Source organism: Taeniopygia guttata, chromosome 2, assembly GCF_048771995.1.
Source record: "Taeniopygia guttata chromosome 2, bTaeGut7.mat, whole genome shotgun sequence".
Taxonomy (NCBI): Eukaryota; Metazoa; Chordata; class Aves; order Passeriformes; family Estrildidae; genus Taeniopygia; species Taeniopygia guttata.
Window position 1 is genome coordinate 49234196 of NC_133026.1, and position 21251 is coordinate 49255446.

General features: G+C 36.2%; 1 protein-coding gene across 50 annotated transcripts in view; it reads left to right on the forward strand.

Moving 5' to 3' along the window:
- The window catches only part of CLASP2 (cytoplasmic linker associated protein 2), a 143110-nt gene extending 127301 nt beyond the window's left edge, over positions 1–15809 (forward strand). For all 50 annotated transcript variants that reach the window (XM_030265220.4, XM_032746787.3, XM_072925882.1 and 47 more), the window contains 9 exons: positions 912–1055; positions 1406–1512; positions 2865–3018; positions 3734–3962; positions 8305–8498; positions 9298–9426; positions 11099–11305; positions 12420–12536; positions 13571–15809. In XM_030265220.4, coding sequence (XP_030121080.1) covers positions 912–1055; positions 1406–1512; positions 2865–3018; positions 3734–3962; positions 8305–8498; positions 9298–9426; positions 11099–11305; positions 12420–12536; positions 13571–13657 — 1368 coding nt within the window. In that variant the 3' untranslated portion in view covers positions 13658–15809. The remainder of the gene's footprint in view (positions 1–911; positions 1056–1405; positions 1513–2864; positions 3019–3733; positions 3963–8304; positions 8499–9297; positions 9427–11098; positions 11306–12419; positions 12537–13570) is intronic.
- The last annotated feature ends 5442 nt before the right edge of the window (positions 15810–21251 follow it).

Here is a 21251-nt window from a genome sequence, read left to right on the forward strand (position 1 = left end):
TGTTGACAGGTTTGTTATACTGTCCAATTAATCTTCATCAAACTGTATAAACATTACTTAATTCCTGTACTAGAGGGAATCCAACTGTTGTGTAGTTTACTGTGTTGCTTTGTCAGTAAAGAGCACTGATTTTTTTATTCAAGTAAGTAAAACCACCTAGCATATGTAAAACATGCTGTAGGATGAATGTGATGGTAAAGATGAATTGATTGAGAGTATGGGAGGTGACATCCAGTACAAACTACTCCACAGTTTTCATCTTCAGAATATGTAGTCAGCTAAATTTCATTGCCCGTTACGTCTGCCTACCTTTTAGAAAGCTTAAAGGGAGCAGAGGCAAGGTTAGCTAACTAGCTTGGCTGTAGGGTAAGTTATGAGGAGGAGTATCAAGTGCTGTGATCACTACTGTCTCATTCCACATTAGGGTATCTTGTTTGGTTGGGTTTGTTATAATTTCTACAGTGCTAACTGTTCCTTTTTAGGCAAGTGTGTTGCCATCTGTAATTACCACTTGCAGAGCTCAGTAGAAAGGATCACATGCTTGCTCCTGCCTGGAGTGTTTAATTTCTCTGTCTAAAATTTTTCAGCTTCCCAAACTCTGAAAGCCATTTTGCAAATTCTTTCCTTATTTTTTTTTCTCAGTAAGGATGTGGGGCTAGGGGGTTTGAAAAGCATATTTCTGAAAGACTGCTTGTTACAATGATAGTTGTGTGCCTGAATTTATCAAAATCAGAACTTCCAGCTTGCCAGAAAATATGAATTGCTTTTGTTCACATCTGTTAACATCTTTATTCAAGCTTGATCAAGACTTAAGTGACATTTTGTGATTACCACTCCTTATAACATCTTTTGCTGATAAAATTACATTGAAACTCTAATTAATCTCTTCAGTTTGTGTTTTCTTCTTGTAGGCTGCACAGTCAGTGCTGATTTCCCTTTTTGAACTCAACACTCCAGAGTTTACAATGCTGTTGGGTGCTTTACCAAAAACATTTCAGGATGGAGCCACAAAGCTTCTTCATAATCATCTCCGGAATACAGGCAACAGTGGTCAGGTATCCACTTCTGTTACTCTTCTTTCTGAAGTTACTATGTAGAAGCCTACTTAGCAGCTCTTTGTGGAATGTCTTTTCTTTTTCCTCTGCAGTTACAGTTTCTAAGTCCTTGTCACTTCCAAGTGACTTCATAGGTTTGGATGTGCTTCTTAAGAGTAATTTATCTTGTACTTTCTAATTTCAGTATTACACAGGATGAAAATTTCTAGTAATTGGTTGGACAATCCAGGAATTTAGTTGGAGCTCTTTAAATGTTTCTGGGCACCAGAAAAATAAATATAATAATAAATAAGTTAAAAGGGAAGCTTTTAGTTCTGCTGGAGTATCTTTTCTCACCTCTTCTCCTCCAGGGATCGATGGGAAGTCCTTTAACAAGACCTACTCCGCGCTCCCCAGCAAGTTGGTCAAGTCCTCTCACTTCCCCAACCAATACATCACAGAACACTTTGTCACCAAGGTAATGTAGGCTGATGGTGTTACAATTCCATATGTAAGGCTTAAAACACCTTGTCCAAAGATGTAACCCCAGCGATGAAAGCATGGGCAAAATTTTGCACAAAATGACAGATGCTCAGAAATAAATCTCTTACTCCATAGAATGAAACTGCTCAGCCCCCCAGAAGGGTCTGACATGCTGGCCTGAGGTGGGAAAGGGCTGTCCATCTTAGAAGGCAAATGGTTTAGCAAGAGAACAAACCAAAGTGTGCTTCTCTAACAAGTGTTAAAATATGTAATCTGATGTCATAGTTTAACCCCAGTTAACAACTAAGCATCATACAGCCACTCGGTGTCCCCATGGTGGGATATGGGGGACAATCAGGATATAAAAGAGAAAACTGAGATAATGGCAATTAATTAGGTAGGGCTACAGCTGCATGTGCAAGAAACAGATGGTGAATTTGCTTCTTCTTATGGGGGGGTCAGGTGTTCAGCTGTCCCCACGAGAGCAGGGCCCTCATCACTTGTAGCAGTGACCTAGGAACCCAAGTGCCATGACTCTAAGTATCCCTTCCTTCCTCCTTCCTCAGCAGTAGATGCTTAGATTGTGATGCCATATGGTGTGGATCATCCCTTTGGTCAGTGGGGTCAGCTGTCCCAGCTGTGTCCCCTTCCAGCTCCTTGTGTACCCCCAGACCACTCACTGCCAGAGCTGTGTGAGGAGCAGAATAGGCCTTGGCTCTGTAAGCATTGCTCAGCTGTTACTAGAACATTCCTATGATAACAACCCCATTTCCAGCACAAATACGCATAGCCCCCCAGCCAGCTACTGTGAGGAAAGTTAAGTCTGTTCCAGCCAAAGCCAACACACTGGTTCATCAAACCAGATTTAATATTGGGGAGACTAACAAAGTAGTAGTTTACAAATGTTTTTTTATAGTAATGATGTTGTCAGCAAAGTGGATTTTGTAATTTTGCTTTTACCAATCAACTTGCTGTTGAATTTTGTCAGTGCTCCTTACTTTAGGACTATTTTCAGAATAAGAGGATGGTGTAAAAATTCCAGTTGTATCACATTCAGCAGAGTAAAACAGAGCAAAATTAGTATTTCTTCAGGCAGATCTGTTGCCTACTGAAGCCTTTCCCTTATCTACTTTCAGTGCTTTCTGTGTCAGTGGTAGTACACTTACTAAGGCATACCATAATACAGTTTTGTTTTGTGGAGAGAAAATTTTCTTAATGTATTTGAAGAAAAGTAGTAATTATAGTAATATTTCCTGAGTCTCTGTAGTTGCTTGCTAATGTGGTTTAAAAGTACAGATGACAAAATAAATCCATCTTATTTCCTGTGTCCTTCTCCGTGGCCCACAGTGCATTTGACTATGACACTGAAAACATGAATTCTGAAGATATTTACAGCTCTCTTCGTGGAGTCACTGAAGCCATTCAGAATTTCAGTTTTCGTAGTCAGGAAGATATGAATGAGCCTGTAAAACGAGATGCTAAAAAAGATGATGGTGATTCGGTGAGTGTTCAGACTCAGTCCATGTTGGTATCAGCAAAATAAGCTAGTATCTGATTGATTACAGATAAGAAAGCATCTGTTTCAGGAGGTTTATATTCTTCTTAAATTGAACATTTCTCCTGAACTACTTAAGAGCTTTAGAAAAATATGTTCCTAGTCTTGAACGACATTTTGAAAACGTAAATGCTGATTTTACATAGCAATGACTGTGTTTAACATATTAGCAGTTTAGAAATCGGTGATCTTGCAAAACAGCTGAAATTATTTTTTTGAGAAGTTTGTATTCTAATACATGTGTTTCTGAATGTTTTGTTTTATTTTGTACACAACCTATGGGCTGTTAATATGTAGTATTTAGAACCCCTGTTTCTGTGGAACTTTGTAAGATTTGTTGAACTTGCCACATATATATGCTTAAACACATTTTTAATAACTTTGCATCAGACTTGTAAGATAAAATACAACTATTTCTGGTTTAAGGGGTTTTTTTGGACAATACACTTTTCCTTTTTTCTGGGTTTTTTTTGTTTGTTTTGGGTTTTTTTGAGGAATGCAGTGTTTAGAAAACTAAGACTTCTTATTTGAAGGCTAGTTTGAAAATTCCAAGCATTTTGAAATTTGTAAGTTTTTGCTACGTAAATGAATTGGTGGTGTAGTTAATGGAAAGGTGTAAGAGTGTATTTCCCATGTTCATGTGACACTTCCTCTCCTGCAGATTTGCAGTGCTTCAGGAATAATGGAAATGCGAGCAGGAAGTGGTGTGAGCGAAACAGGTCGGACAGCTCTGGATAACAAAACTTCATTACTCAACACAATGCCTCCCCACTCCTCACCACGCTCACGAGATTATAACCCATACAATTATTCTGATGGTATCAGCGCATTTAATAAATCTGCTTTGAAAGAAGCCATGTTTGATGATGATGCAGAGCAGTTTCCTGATGGTAAGATTCAGATTACATTCTGTGCTAGAAGAAAAATGATGAGATTTTCTGTCTTGGAGTTCAGTTTCTGAAGTTATTTTTAGGAATATATGTATCATTTCTTTGAGAGGTTTTTACAAATGCTGTCTTTTGAATTAGTTTATTTGTTAATCATCTCTTTGAGTTACATTGTTGGATTACCTGGTATTTGTAGAGACTAAAGGTAAAAGTGAAGGAAATGCTGAACTTTGTTGTATACTTCTAGTAGCACATCCTGTATCAGTATTGCCAGTATAAATTTACTTATCAGATTGTTTTATGATAGAAATTTGAAGCCTGGAGGGTGGAGAAAAGATTTCCAGCAAGGAAGTAAAACTGGACCAAACAGGTTTGGGAATTAGGTGAAAGATTAAGTATTTTGTTTGTAATATATTTATATTTGAAACATGGCATTGGCATTTTCTATTGACTAAACATTATTTTTAAATGAAAGAAAACAAACCAGCTTTTTACTGGGAAGGTGGTTCATCTAGCCCAGGTAAATGTAGGAACATGGCTTGCTGTTTTGTAGGCTTCCAGAGCTTATTTATGATATTTCTCCATATATCTTTACATAATTTTTTTGTATCTCTGTGTTAAGAAGGTTCCAAAGTACTACTACTACCAGTATTTTAATAAATAGTCAGTGCTTCTCATAATCTGCTATTCACTGTTGTTCAGCTATAGATAAGTTTTTAAGTAAACACTTTCTTAATAACAAGGGACAAACCAATTATCTCCCTTCTGTCTGTTTTGCTTTTGTCATTCTGCAAAAGATGTATTATAGAAATCATTGAAAAACAAATTATTTTTGACAAGGTGTTTTATTCACCTGTTCTATAAGTTGGCTTTAAGTTTGCATTAAATCAAAACTAAATCCAAGTATGGTGCATTTTTCTTTTTCTTACATAGTATGAAGAAGCATATAGTGTAGCCAAATATTATCTTCTGAAGATGATGGCAGGAAAAGGACAGTTTTACAAATCATGTCATGTACATATTAATAATTAAATAGCTTTGCCGTCCACATGAGGCAGCCAGGTTGTAGTCGAGATTCTGTATTAAGGGATCTTGTTTTACATGGGAGAAGCCTCCCACCTTCTGACAACTTATATTTGGATATTGCATTAAACCAGATGCAGTCTGTGCTGTGCCAGCATGATCCAGTTTTGTAACAACTCATGACTGGCTGGAGTGAGGCATCTCAATCCAGTATAAGTTTGTCCTGGTTGGAAGAGTAGTGTAATGTATTATTTAGGTCCACTCTTTAGTGGGTCTTGATAAAGTACTTGCTTTCTTTCCTGTGTTGTTTGCTCTTAGTATTTAGTTGTATCATGTACATTCTGTCATTTGTGTGTTACTTTTAGAATTTCCTCTTCAATTATTCACAAAAAGTCTGCAAGAGAAAAGATACACTTGGCAAAATACCTTGTGCCTACAACTCCTTTCATGCGAGTTACATGCTTTCCCAATAAACCTGAAGGGCTATTTGGATATTAGTTATCAGTTTCTGGAAACTCCCCAGAATTGCTGCTTGTTCCTGACACCAAATTACTTTAGTACTGGATTCCCAGCTGCCCTGTCATGCATTGCTGACAGAAAGATGTGGAAATACAAGGCTACATGGGAAAACCTTAGCTGCTCATACAGTCCTGTCAACATAACTGGGGCAGGAACGTGAATTCTACAGATGGTTTGTCTGGTTGTCTGTCAAGTTGAAAATTTTCAGTGGAGGAGATGCCGTAGTGAGCCTCACATGACTCATATTTGAGTGTTTTGCTTTTCTTACATAAAAAGGTTTTCAGAGTAATGACCTAAATCTTCCAACCACTTGCACTTTGTTTCTTTCCCCAAGGGAAATGCTCTCTATCTGAAGCGTAGGGAAACCTGGCTTTCCAAGTTACTTCCAGACTACTTCCAGTAGTTCATAGTCTTTGTTTGAAAAACAGTGTTCTTCTCCAAAGCAGCTTATTTATTTCAGCTTACTTCCATGGATTGCACTTTCCTAACATCTTCCTTTTTACCTCCCACTTTGTACATGGGCTTAAGATTTCTGCTTGTATCTCGCCTTACACTTGGCATTTTTTTCTTTCAGACCATTCCTTTGATTTAGCATGATAATTTTCAGTACTTATCCTGGTCTTCTGAACTTTTGTGATTACTCCTAAAGTGATGTCATCTACAGATTTTCTAAACTGGCTCCACATTCCTTTGCTAGCACTAACAAATCCATCCAGCAGAGTCAGGCTCTACACACATCCAAGCAAGGACATCACTCATATCCTCCTGGTTTAATAGAAAGCCATTTATAATCCAGTCACCCTGCAAGTGATTAATCAAGTTTTGTACTTGCTTTGTTTGCTTTCTTGGCCATCATGTTTCCATAGCTTTTATATTAAGATGCTGCTAGTGGCAGTAGGAAAACCTTCCCTAAATTCAGGACATAATTACATGTTCCCTTTTAACCCCTACACTATTTATCCTGTCAAAAGGATATTATTTGATTCATTTGAGAAGAGCTGTTCTTCATCAATTATTTATCTCTCTAACACATATTTTAATTCATTCAAATGAAGGAGTTGCGTCTGCTCCTCTTCATTTTTGTTTTCTTTCCTTGCTGAAAAAGAAATTTTGAGAGTAGACTTCAAACATGACTTCTTTTATGCTTCTTAAGTCTTATCTGGAGAATGTTTGGAAATTAAATACTGGGTGCTAAGTCATACATAGGAATGGAAAAGGCAAGCTGAAAAGGCACATCCCTCTTTGTTATCTTCCTGTTTTTCAGTTATGTAGTGCACTACTGGAGCTTCTTTCCTCCCTTTTTTCCTGTATGGACATAGGTATCACCTTCCCCTATCTTTAACCCTTCAATCCATACATTTAAGATGACACTGCAATTTTAACAGATATGAGTAGTTTTGCTAATGAAGTGTCAATATGCATTCCCTGAAATTGGATTTGCTATAGCTGTAATTCTTACAGTTTGGTAGAACAAGTATAGTAGTGCTGCCAGTAAAAGTAATAATCTTGTTTCAATAAAAATGACTGTCCATTCTGCTCATCTGCTTTACATAATAACTCACCTAATGCAATTTCAGTCTGTCCTTTAGTCAAGCATTAATCATCCATTAATACAGAGGCAGCAGAAGTGTTTGTAGTTTGCTTTCAGCTGCTGGTGCTCCTGTTTATTCATGCAAAACAGAATGCAAATAGGAATGTGGGTTTCAAAACCAGCATGATTTTTACAGTAGCTGATGTGTGATATTAAGATATTTAATTCTGTGGTATTCAGCTTTTACTGTTTTATTTGTACAAGTGCTTTGTGCAGCATTTGTAAGTTACAGTACTGAATATAGTAATACAAGATGTTCAAGGGCTGTGGTTTCTTGGTGTATGATATAATTAATTTGTTACAGAGGATATATTTCATGTGTTAGTTAATACATGCAATCATTTCAGGAAAGGTGCAATGCATTTGCATTGTATGCCAGAACTTTCAAATTTTTGCCTTAGGAAAAGTCATATTTCTGATAATTTATCCAAATGCTTCAGTGCAAAGATGGAAGCTATATACTTCCCTTTCTTAAAGGTTAAATAGGTGTCGATGATGGAATAAAGATACTCAATACTCAAGTTTTCATTAAGACCATATTTAGGTTTCTTGACTGTTTGCAGATCACTCTGTTTGCAGTCCAGTGTTTACAAATACAGGTTGTATTAATAATGTGTTTTTCCATTATCGTGGAATCCTCTCTAATCAAAACCAAAATCCAGAGCCGTCTCTTAATGAATTCATTTGGAATCTATGGGACTAATAGCCCTGGTTTGCTTTATTTCATCTCTTTCGTACCGAGAGCTATTGTACTTCCTCCCCCCCCCCCCCTTTTTTTTTTAGCAACCTAGCTATTGTGGAATCATGGCTTACAAAAGTCTAAACTATACTAACAGAGAAAATAATTTTTTTCATCTTGAATGGAAGGGTTCTATGGGAAAGATGACCCTTCTTTTATAGATAGATTTAAAAGGATACACAGTACTTAGTGGGTACTGTAAGCCTAAAAACTCCTGCAGTAGACTAACCTGCAAGGGAGCTTTTGCTGTGTCATTGTAGGGGTTTGGGAGGGATTGTAAGCTTGCTCAGCAATACTGGCTGCACTGAAAATGTAGTAGCCAAACTGCAATTCTTGCAGGCAAATGTGGGGGAAAAAACAAAAGCATACTAAAAAATGAGCGTGTCACACTAGAAAATATCTTTTAGTTGTACAAAAGTCATTATTATTATTATTATTTGCAGTAACTGTGTTTGTGCATTCCCTTTTGACAGAGCCTCCCATGGACCATTCTGATCTGGTTGCAGAGCTACTGAAAGAGTTATCAAACCATAATGAGAGAGTTGAAGAAAGAAAAGCTGCCCTGTATGAGCTCATGAAGTTAACTCAGGAAGAGTCTTTTGGTGTTTGGGATGAGCACTTCAAAACAATACTACTTCTGCTGCTTGAAACACTTGGAGATAAAGAGGTAAGTTCAGAAACATCCACTTAGAATGCGAACAAAGTACATGGCTTGCTTTCAGTACCTTTGACATTTGTATGAGTTGTAGAAAGGGCACAAATTCCAGTTAGTGGTGGAAAACCAAAAAAATGTGGAAATACAAAAATGCCAGGAAGTCCTATTCCTCTGATTCTGAAAAGAGCATCAGTGATACTTAACTTCTCCAGGATTCCTATTTGTGGATTCTGACAACATGTTAGATTGAATGAAACATTTTTGCACTGAGATTCAAAGCTAATCTGTTCATAGCCCCTGAATAAGTCTGGAAGATCAAAACATCATGTGTGGCAAAGCATTTAAAAATTTATTTCTAAAATACAGTAATGGTTGTTGTGAAGAGACTGAGTTCTATGCAATGGTTCTCTGCAAAGGCCATGTTTCTGAAATTACTGAGGATCAAAAAGATACTAGTACTTGTGTTTGATTTTTAAAATAATTGTATAAAGAAAAAGTACAAAATATATTTGCATTATGGTTTTATTAGCCCTTGTGTTTGCAACTTAACTTCTGGGTAGCATAGATAATTCAAAATAATCTAGTATAGTGTGTTTATGATATGTCACCTGAATTTTCTGCAAAAAGAGAGATTGAAGACATTTTTTTCCTACTTTTATTTGTTAACACTAGATTGAGACTGTATATGTGTGCAAAGCATAATCAGATATTTTTTCCATTGTTAAAGACTTTTCAAGCACCTGAACAAATGTTAAAAGCATATGTCTGTTTGAAGATGCATAACTAATTTATTTTAATATTGAATCTTTAGCATGCAATTAGAGCTTTGGCACTGAAAGTTCTAAGAGAAATTCTAAGAAACCAGCCAGCAAGGTTTAAGAATTATGCAGAGCTCACAATCATGAAGACTTTAGAAGCACATAAGGATCCTCATAAGGAGGTCAGTAATCGGTTATTTTATTTGTTTAAGGTTCTGTTATTATAAAATTATTACAAAATGAAAGAGCTGTCCAGAAAATGTGAAATAATCAGTTCTTGCTGAGGAACTATTTTTTTTTTAATAATGAGCATATTATTATATGAATAAAAAAGATGTTACTAGTTAACATGGGTATGCAAGAAAAAAAAAAAAAACCTGCAGTTCTAAAAGCTCTTGAATGGTTAATATCATCCCTAACGACAATTGCCTTGGGTGCCATCCCACAGGACTGTGTAACCAGCAGTGTGTCACCATGGCTCTTCAAGGAATAACTGAAAGGTGCCTTTTCTTTGTTTGGCATCTTCAGCTGAATATAAGTCTCCTAGAGATCTAAAACAAGCTTTTGGATTTCAGTGAGATTTATGGTTGAGAGATGAGACTAAACAAGACAAGGAATTGTCAGCCCTTTCCTTTCTGCTCCATTTGAGAGCATGGCTTTGAATGATGTTAAGGGAAAACGCACGGGAATATGTCAGTGGGGGAGGTGCTTGTGCCAGGAGTAGTGAGGGGATTCAGGAGAAGGTTAAATGTAACCTTGCTCAGAGTTATTTTTATGCCTGCATACACAATAAAGAACAATGCATGTAAATGTCGGAAACACAGATGCAGTAACGAACCCAATATTCAGGTTCTGACATCAGTGTCACTGATGCTGTGGAAGGAATCCATGTTTATTACTAAATGAGTACATCTTGCGCATGCAAGGGCACTTTGTGGAATTTACTGTGGAGTGTCAGGCTTTGAAGTTGACTGCAGTTCCTCCCATCCCATAACTTTATCATGCATTTGATACTCGCTTCTCTTTTCCCTGTGCTCTCTGGATTTGTTTAATGCACTGCATTTATTACAGTGTCATTTCCCCATTTTTCTTTCTCTGTTTCTGTGCTCTTTTCCCTGTCATCATTTCGTGTGTTAGGAGTGAGAGAGTAAAGGATAGACAGAAATTTTGAGGGTTTTTGTGCATTACTGCGTACCACTCATTCTGTAGAGTGGCTCCCCTGTTAGATGGCAGATGCCACCACAGCACTAATGTGAAGATGTTAATTTTCTCTGTGGTGCCATTGTGTTTTGAGCATGTGTACATGTTGAAGTCCTGCCTAATTATTCTGGTTCTGCTTGTTCTGCATATTCTTCAGGTTTAACGTACTCTCTTCTCATAGATTCTTTCAAAATTATAGGGGGAGAAAAAGAGCTTGATTGGCTTCTACAGTTAGCAATCTAAGCATGTCATTAAACACACTTTTGAAATTAATGTGAAAGCATGTTTTATCAGTGATCTCTGACCTAATAAGCAATAACAAATGACAATGCAAGAAATTACGAGTTTACAAAAGTGGTGATATTTCAATATGTAGCTGGAGGGTATGCAGAATACAGAAATCTCAGATCCTATTAAACAAGCAGGTTTGAAAAACTGATACATGTATTTCCAAGGTCATAGTAGCCACAGAATATAGGGAAGAATTGTGTTTTTAGGAAATAATTTCCAACAGCTGGACTCTTTACATATGTCTATAATATTGCAGAGGTCTTGATAGAAAATTGTTATGCTCAGGACCATTACTGCCAGAAAGCAGACCACAGAGTAAGAGTCTTACATAAATCACTTTTCTGTGTCTTTTTCTTTCAATAGGTGGTGAGATCTGCTGAGGAAGCTGCTTCCATGCTGGCCACTTCCATTAGCCCGGATCAGTGCATCAAAGTTCTCTGTCCAATTATCCAAACTGCAGATTACCCCATTAATCTGGCTGCAATCAAAATGCAGACAAAAGTTATAGAAAGAGTATCTAAAGAAACCCTTACTCAGCTTTTACCAGAGATTGTGCCAGGTCTAATACAGGTAAGGAGAGAAGAAAGAAGAAACAAAACAGACTAATAAAAAGAAACTGTATACATACAAATTGCAGAGACTTTATAAAAATAGTACCACTTGGTTCTCATGAAGGATTTCACTTGTCTGATAGTTGATGGCTGTCTTTACCCAAAATACTTTCAATAGTGGGAACAATCTCTTTGATTAGCAGGGGGCTACATTATAACTCAGGACATCTCAGTAGGCTATGAAGTCCTGGTTATCAGTAAGCTTGGTAGATACTTCCAGTTCTAAGATAGTTCTTTGTTGTTTATACCTTTTTCCAAGTTACATAACTTGATGTGAAACTGTCTGTGTTTTATTTGTGTATATTTGCAGTGTTGTATCATCTGGGGCTTTTGGGAGGCAAGAGGAAAGAAGCAGTTTTATAAAGTTAAATAAAATGAAAATAATAGCCAAGTTTTCTCTTCCTTTGTCTTTAAAACTGGAATTTTTACCACTTTTTTATCATATCAAGAGCCAAAATACATTAATTTCCTTCATAGATCAAGACTCTTTAGAGTTGGCAGTTGCAGATTGCTGTCTTTAATGAGTGTGATCCAGTCACACATCTGCAGGAAAACAGAGGCAGAGAAGAGGCCTCTGGGAAGGGAGTCTGAGTGAGACAGCCAGGCATGGAGTGATAGAAAAATGGCAAAAAAACCAAAAATCATTGAAGAATGAGATGGGGGTTAACAAAAGTGTCTTTAGCTGTTAATAGAGTTCTTCATTCAGAATCAGGAAGCTCTAAATTATGAATGGTCTTTTGCTTTAAGTAAATACCTGTATAATCTAGAAAAGTTCTCTCCTGTGCTCACCTATTATATGGCAGCAGCTCTCTTCTCAGTGTAACTTATGAACAGGACTGTGGGGGTTTTAAATTTAGCCTGGAAAATGATTATCAGTGGTTATTAATATGCAGCCTGCTTTTTAGCTGCACGCTCTGTATTTGTGTGTTTGGTTTTTTTTGTTGGAATGCTTCGTTGGGCTACACTGGCATTAATTTACCATAGACTTCTATGTATTTATTACAGTAAATAGCTTTCTGGAGCTTTTAATCATTAACTGATAAGGTATTAAGGTTAATTTTATTGCTTTCTAGGGTTATGATAATTCAGAGAGCAGCGTTCGTAAGGCCTGTGTTTTCTGCCTTGTAGCCATTCATGCAGTAATTGGTGATGAACTAAAACCACATCTCAGTCAACTCACTGGCAGTAAAGTAAGTAGAAGATACTGTTTAAAGAAATATTGGCTCATAACTGCATCTATGAGTTTGGATTTTGGTTGCCATTGCCAGAAAGTTTCAAAGAAGTGTATGCTTGAAAGAGACCGTCAGTTCTATTAATACAGCTTCGCTGTAAGATATTCAAAACTGAGAGTCCACAATTCTTTTTTATGCAAGTGTGCAAACTTCTGCGTAAAGATAATTACTAAACTGTTTCTTACATAGTCACTTCTTTATATGCAGGTAGCAGTGATAATGGCTGTATTCAGCAGGGTTTTCCTGTTAGTTTTTCTTGTTTTCATGCAAGTCCTGATTGAAAAACAAGGAACATAGTATGTCCATGTTACATACAGTAGTTTCAATTATTCTTCCTCCTAGTTATTTTGCTTTCACCAGTCTTTCCAGTACCTCTAATTTGAAATAAGAACCAGTCAGTGGTCCTTTTTGTTTCAGGATATTCATTACTTCATTGACATCTTTTTCATGCTTTTTTTTGCATGTAAACAGCTATATGTTAAGTTGTGAATCTCTTTGTCCTTGGGAGTAAAACAGGACAATTAATTTTGTGTATCTGTGAATAAGACAGTTCTATCTTTAAAACAGTCTCTGGCAGTGATATTATTTAAAGTGACTCTAGATATTGGAATCTTTGGTAAATAACAGTATCAGCAACTCTGACTAGAGGCTTAAACCTCAGCAGTAACTTAAAAGATAAAGAAACCCAAACCACTACTATATTTAGAAAAGCATTATAACTGGAGGAAAATATTCCATCTATCTTAATCTAGCTACTTTATATCATATTCTTTATGTCCTTAGAGAAGCTTGAGCAGTTTTTACTGACAAATTTTACTTGTGTTTGATGTTTTCATTGGCATGTATGTTCCTTTTGAATAACTGTGTAAAGTACAATTTTGCTTTTCGAGAAAAGAAAAAGGATTAATGTCTATTTTGTTGTACCATTCCTGTAGTCAGACTGTACAGTTTGCAAATACTAAACAGAGTTAATTTCTGGCTTAAATTTGCAGATGAAATTATTGAACCTTTACATCAAACGTGCACAGACAGGCTCTGGAGCAGGAGATACAGCAGCAGATATGTCTGGACAAAGCTAATGAAGCTGACAAGAGTTAACCAGGTCTCCTAAGCAAGGGCAAGGCCCTCTTCAGTGAAAGGAAAATCCTTACATGCAACTTCTGGAACCTTTTTCTTGTTTTGTTTTTTTTTTTTTCCTTTCTTTTGTTATTTTTCTTCTGTTTGGGGTTTTGTTTTTTTTCTTTAACCAATGGCTGTCCTCAGCCTGCATGAGACTGTTGCAATAGAATTATTCCAAATCTAAGGAAAAACAGTATTAACATCAGTTGATCAAAGAAGAATAAAATTTTAAAATAATCTTATCCATCAGTTACCCTGTTCATAATCCTCTGTGTCTTCCCATTAACTTTTGCCAGTGTTACTGTATTAAAAAAAAAGATTTTTTTTAATGCTAATTAAAAAGGTATGCTTTAAGCTTCAGAAGTTAAAATACAAGTTCTGTTGCTTTTCTTCAGCTGCAGATAACATTACTTTTTTATTGCTGTTTTGTTTGAATATCATGTCCTTCACTAGAAACAAGAAGTGATGTGAAACAAGGCTGAACTAGTCTGAACTGCAGTGAGACTCGTTCACTGTGCTGGTGGTTCATCATCTTATTTACAGCTTGTTTGGGATATTCTGGAGATTGAGAAATATGCCTATAAAAAGAAAGCTGGATTGATCCAGTTCTGTCACAGTGATATTGTTCATTGGTTGTATGTTTGTTGCATAAATAAGAATTTAGTGTGCGCAGCAGAGGACTGGTACAACCAGTACCTCTTAATGTGGGAGACAGCCCAGCCAGGGCAGCAGTGCCGAGCTGGTGACAGTGTGGCAGCCTGCTGGTGAGCAGCAGAGTTCATGGTCACTTGATGGACGTGAACCATCCTTGTCACCTTTCGTTCTTCAAGCAGGATGCTTCAGAATGGAGTGCTCTGCCCAAGCATGCTCAGTATGTATTTATCTTTATCACTAGAATGTTTCCTCTCAACCTAATTGCTGGAACAAGTAGTCTTGTATTGTAACTCACATGGGATCTTAGGACAACAGTGCAGAAAACTATTTATTCCTTACCTTCTGAAAAGCACCAAGATTTTCTGCATTGAATTTAAATGGGGGGAGGGGGGAATAGTCACAAATGCTATGGATCTTGCCACCTTTTAATTTAAAGAAAAATATATATTTTGGATGAGTAGGAAAAGCTGCACCAAATTATTTGCATGGTTTTCTTGAATAGCATCCTCAAGACCCATCTGGATTAAGGTGTGGAGATGTTTCAAGGGTTTGTTTTTCCATTTTTGAAAAGAGTTAGTATATTGTGAATAAATGGTTCTTTGTATTTATGAAGTTGATAATGGAAAGAGAACAAAGATAAGTAAATGTGTCCCTAAATGTTGTCTTTTCCTTTTTTTTCTTTTTTATACTTTTTTTTTTTTTTTTTAATAAATATAAGCAGCAAGCTAATTAAGAAATGGGATGAAGCAGTGCCCTTCCCAGGAATAGTGGAACTTTTTTTCCTGGCATTATTTTCCCTTTGATTGTGATTTTGTCTAGTTGTAGGAAGTGTATCCTGATAAGAGAGAAAATAGTGGTGCCAAGGATGATGATCTATGCTAGGCTAAAATTCTCTCTACCTCTTCAGGGTGACTAATTTTTTTTGACTGAGCTGCTGCATATAGCACCCATTAGAAGAACTATCTACAGAAAAATCTTTATTTTTTTTCCAAATTATCACTTAATGTGTATTCAAAACTCTATTCTTCAACATTGCAGCCAAATATCATAAGAAACTACTTACACACTTTATATGCTAGGAACCCTGAAAAACAAAACTGAATAAAATATTAAGTCAGATGCTTGTAGTTAACATGGAAGGTTGTTTTTAGTTTAGTTTCAGGTGAATGCAATAGAAGGAGCTAAGATGTGGTTATTAAAGAAACAATGCCATTGCAGAGATTTATTTGGAGGAAAATTTGTAGAAATATATGTAAAGACTTAAACCCAAAACTGTCATAACTCGTCGCTAGCCCTTTTTAGTAGCTACATGAAGAAAATACTATCTCCTCCTTCTTTCCTTTGTTACGTGTAACATCCTTGTTGTTTTCTACTGTTTAATTACATTGTGTATTTATAGTTCTATGCTTACCATTGTGCATATACTGGCAATAAAATGTACATAACATTACTTAAAAAGATTAGCAATGTATACATTCTGGTTTTTCTGTTTTATTTGATCACATGCTCTAAGAAAAATTAGAAATTTGATTCATACAGCATTGGTTAAAAAAGATTTATCTTAATCTTCATGTTTTGTGCGTCCAAATGATGTTTCTTTATATAGTTTTGTTACTAAATCTGACTTGGCATTTGAGAACATGCTGTGAATATAGGTATATAAGATAAATTTTTAAAAATTGAATAGAATCTTTATGAACACAGTTTCCTTCATCTAAGCAGATTTTTTGCTTATTATTTCATTTATTTTTTACATTATATATCATTTACATGTTATTTTTTTAATATTTAAAATATTTTTCAGTCTGCAGTCTTGTAGTTTTTACATTTTAATTATACAAAAGGTCACTTCAAAAATTTGCGTGAATTTTAAGCTTAATAGCCCTGTATGTTATTCCTGCATTTTGTATAGGTAATATTTATTTTCAGAGAACCATTGCAAGATGACTGTTATTTGTTATCTTTTTGAAGATGCTATTTCATACTGAAAATATAAGTTATTGAAACATACAGTATATATTCTGGATGAAACCTAGTTTTTTTACATGTAAACAAAAGATACGTTTTTTATCCCCTGTATGACTGAAAAATTTTGCTCTAGGTTAGGGGGGAGGAAGATATTTTCTCAAAGTTTGTTCATCAGATTTGCTTTTAAGCAGTCTTTAAATGTTTTAAGTGAAGATATCCCATGTATTAAAAATCTCAATGCAATATATTTAAATGAATTTTTTACTTATAATATGACTAGTTTTATTTCCATCAGAGATTGGGTTGCTATCTTTGTAAACAAATAGAATCTATTTATATTACATGAACCCATCAAAATGTAAGAATTTCAAAAGAAAATTGTTTCCACAGCAGCCAGTTGATCAGATTCACTGCATTGCTTTTTGCCTTCATTTCCTATATTATAAGTAGATATTAGCTCAGTTAAATTCAAGCAATGATTAGTCATGCCTTATGTTCCTGCTGGAGGTGGTTTCTCTAATGGATTAGCATAAAGATAGCAAAAATAGGACAGTTATAAGTTGCTGTTCTTCCAGACAGAGTTTCTTTATGTTCCTTCTAATATCCTGTGAAGATAGGTCATTGCAGTCATTTGAATATTGAAATGTAATTCTTAAAGGTTGGGTTTGGGCTTTAAAAAAGAGGAAGGAGAAGAAAAGCTACATGCAAAATCAGGATGGGAAATGAATATTGTGGATGTCTCAGACTTGGATGTCATTTGCTTTAAAGAAATTTGAGTAACACATTATGTTCAGATGAAGTCTTAGCAAGGAAGTTGGGATAATAAATGTAAATTGAAAGGAGAGCTGATCATGTAAATTTTCCTGAGTTGGCTTGCTTGTTTGTTTTTGAAGATAAAGGTTGGAACAGATTGAGTTGTGTTTATTATTTGTGGTCTGAGTCACAGAGTAAAAAGAACAAACATCTGGATCCTGAAACACTTACATACTCTTAATGGTTTCTGTCCATGTATAAACATTTAAGTCACAAACAAAATTCTATTGAGAATGCAGGCGTAAACTGCTCACAGTTTGAATTTTCAGCAAAGGAATTCAAATGCTGAATGTGCCATTGTTGCTTTAAAAACAATCATAAAAGAGAAAATAATTTTGAGAAATAATCTGTTGAATAAGGCTACAGTTACTCCCAGTGGGAGGCAAGTGAGAATGGTTCCACTGGCTGTGATAGCTTGCACTGTGTTACGTTGGGACTTCAAAAACACAGAGAAACAATAAACATAAATATGATGGGGATGTATAAGCAGTTTGGAACTGGAGGATTATCTGGAGAACCAAATATGTTGCTTTCCCCCAGTTAAAAGAGTAAACTGATGAATTTTGCAATTACAGTCTACTTCCAGGTAAGATAAAAGTCAGTACTTACATTGAGCTCACTTAAGAAAACATCTTTAAATTCTCCTCCACATGCGTTTTCTAAATCATCTTTTTTGTTAAAACACAGAAGATTTTCAGAAATGTGGGAAGTTTGAAGAACTGTGGTGGTTTGGCAAAATATCAAACTTCACTTTCTTTTTTTTCTATCTTTTGTTTATGTTACTGTGTTTTAGTGTACTGTAAGAGCTCAGAGTTTACAAGCTGTGCAGCTTAGATTATCCCAGTTAAAGAAGTTTCTTCATTTGCTGATGGGATTTTAGGATAGGAGGTGTATTTACTAAGAAATCTGCAAGCAGTTTTGAATACTGTGTGATTTCTGTTGAATACAAAAATACTGTCGCTTTTGATGTATTTTAGATAGATAGAAGTGATCCTAGTGGAAATACTTTGAGGGAGTAAGATTGGAAAAAATTTTGGATGGTGAAACATGGAAAACACTTTGTTGGTGGAAAACGGAACATATGTGCATGTAAATGTTTGATATCCACTTCTGTTGCTATCAGGAGGTGAAAAGGTAACTGAACTTGATCTTGAGCATCAGTTTTACAAGTTTTCTTTTTCAGTATCCTTTCTTACCCATTGTCCACCAATGCTGATCTTTGGACCTGTATAAATTCCTATTACAGCCAATACTGGAGATGGTTTTGATAACTTTATATGTGGATAAATTCAAAAGCAATGCCTGTTTGTCCAAGGAACCCCTGTAGCAGTTAAAACTAAACAAGTAGATTTAAGTTATGCAGTAGACAGATATACTCAAAAGTCAGCTGGACTGCTTTAGGTATTCCCTCACCATCTATTCATCTCTGCCTGTGGCAGAGCCAACAGAATACCTTTGTGGGAGCTTCTGTAATATGCTACCCAATCTGTCTGGAATAATATCAGACTGGTCCCCCAGCAACACCAAGGGCTCACAGACCTGTGCCAGAGAATGAACAGATGTCTGTCCTGGGCTGAGAGGGTCTGTCTGTGTGGGGAGCAGTGGTGGGGGAGGAAATACAAGAAAACCCACCTGTTTCTTAGCACAGGGTGTTTGACCTGAGCACATACAGCTCATATCAAAATACCGGGGAAGATGAGGAAAGTCTTGATTGCAGCTTAGATAAACAGCTCAAGTGCAAGCCTGTAGGGGAATGGATGTGTGTTCCATTTCAAATTGCAGATCAGCATGTTTTAAACTTCTTAATTAATTTATATACTAGTCAGAAATAATACATTTGAAGTGTACCTAGCAGTGTACAACTGCAAAAAGCCTCTTATCTGGAAAAAGAGTAGCTTCTGGCCTTTTACTTTGTGTCCTTTCAGTACAACTTAAATTGATGCAGATAAAATATTTTTACACTATAGTAAATGACTTTAGAGATGGTTGTATCACCTAAAGAATTTCTGAGCTGTTTGATGCCAGTTTTGATCTTTGAGATGTCAGCTACAGCCATGCTGGCCAATCAATTGAAATCGTTTTCCAAGACAAAATTACCTGCTTTCCCTAAGGAATCTTTATGCATCACCATTTATATAACCTATACCTGCCCTAGAGAAGAAATCTAAATTGGATATTATCTGATTGTTCAGAAAGTGCCAGCTTAAAATTTTTAAAACCTCACTTGAAGAGCTAGTAGTGTTAGAGGCTGCCTTTTCTCAGAAATCTATTAATTAGCCACTGCTTGAGCAATGTAAGAAGATTTTAACACTGTTAGGAGGTGGAAAATGCATGATTACTGGAAAATAAGAGAAGGACATGGTATATTTACTTAATTTCAGCCCTTGTATGTTGCAGCTAATGTTCTAAAAAACCTTAAAGCTCCTTTTTTATTTGTAAAGTTTTTAGAAAGGGAATTTTCTTGGAATACACAATGTCTTGCTTTCTGCTTTGGGAATTGAGAGGAAAATACTGATGTTGGAGGACTTTATTTACAAGCCTAAGCTAGCCCAGTGCTAGAAAATGTTAGACCTGGCAGGGTACCAAAGCTGCCTCAGAGCCTCAAGTGAAAGGGAGTCCATTAGGAGTGAGAAATAGCCAAGCTCTGTTTTCTGTGTTGGGCAGCCTACATTGCCACAGCAGTCTGGGAGTCCAAATACTGATTTTTAGGCTACCAAGCAGAGAATAGCAGAGTAGCAACTACTTGAACTTGTCCACCTTTATAGACTTCCGAGTTGTCTAAAAATAAAATGGACTCCACCCTTTGCCACCATTATAAAAACCTGATAGCTTAAGTTTAGATTCAGGTATGATGTAATGGGTTAAGTCAAAATATTCTCTGGTCAGTGATGCTGTTAGAATACCAGTGTCTACAAATGATCTCCGTGTCATAGGTTTCTTTGTAGGCGATGGTCTTCCTAAAAGGCAGCAGATCAAACAGAACAAAGCAAAGGTAATACTTGCTATGCTCCATCTTGTAAGGTGTGAAGTCAGTAAGGCATTTATCCTCGGTTCACACCTCAGCACCTTACTGCATCGTGAGATTGAGAAGTAGGTAGTGGGAGGAATATGACTATGGAGGAATAAACTACAGACCAGGAATTCCTTGCAATGAAGACTTTCTAAAAAGGGGACAGACCCCCATGAGGAAAGCAGCATATCCTGCTGCATTTTTCATAAGCAGCCAAATCTGTGGTTTTTGTAAGCCAACACTTGAGCATTGGAAGCAATGCATATTTCTCCTTTACTTAGGAAGTCACTTCTCTGAGTGCCTCACTCATATCAAGGAGACACTGAAGCAAGTCCAAGCACAAGGTCTGCTACATATACGAGGTATTTGGTCAAAATTATCAGAAGGAGCTGTTGAAACATTTAGCATGCTCAGCAGTGTTATACATCAAACAGAGTTCTGGTCAGATATCCTGTGATGTGTTGCCTTGCCTCTGCTGGCAGCGTCCTAAGATTTCTATGGGAACTTGAGAATTCTAGTAAAAATGTTTCTTGTGGATTTTCCCATTTCCCCTTTATTTTTGTTGGCAGACCTGCTTCTCAAGACTTCTGTATCAAGTCTGTAACAAAAATCACTGGAGAGCAAAGACTTCCATTAAACAAAATTTTCATAATAGATACTGAATTCACAGTTTCTTACATTGTGCCTGATAAGTTTTTCATGTGTTGTCTGTAGAACAATTTTTATTTGGTGAAAGCAAAGATGACATTTGGTCATATATAACCGGTTATAATGCCAGTATTTAAGGTCATTTGTTGTAGTTCTCAGAAGAGCAATCAGAAAAATTATATGAGGAGTCTGATCACCATAAAAAAGATTAGCAAGCTGAGTGATGCCTTAGGAGACTTCATCATTTTGAATGCAGCGCATGGGAAAAAAGTCCAGTAAAGTTATCAGGTACTATATGCTAAAGTACTTTACTTCAGTGCATATCCACCCATTAGCAAAACATGAGCCTCCCCACCTTAAATTTCAAGTTGGACTTTGTATGCCATACACAAGCCTTAGAGCAAGAGATGTTTAAAATAAATAATGTCTTGTTGTTTGTGTATACAGTGTTCCTTTGCTGA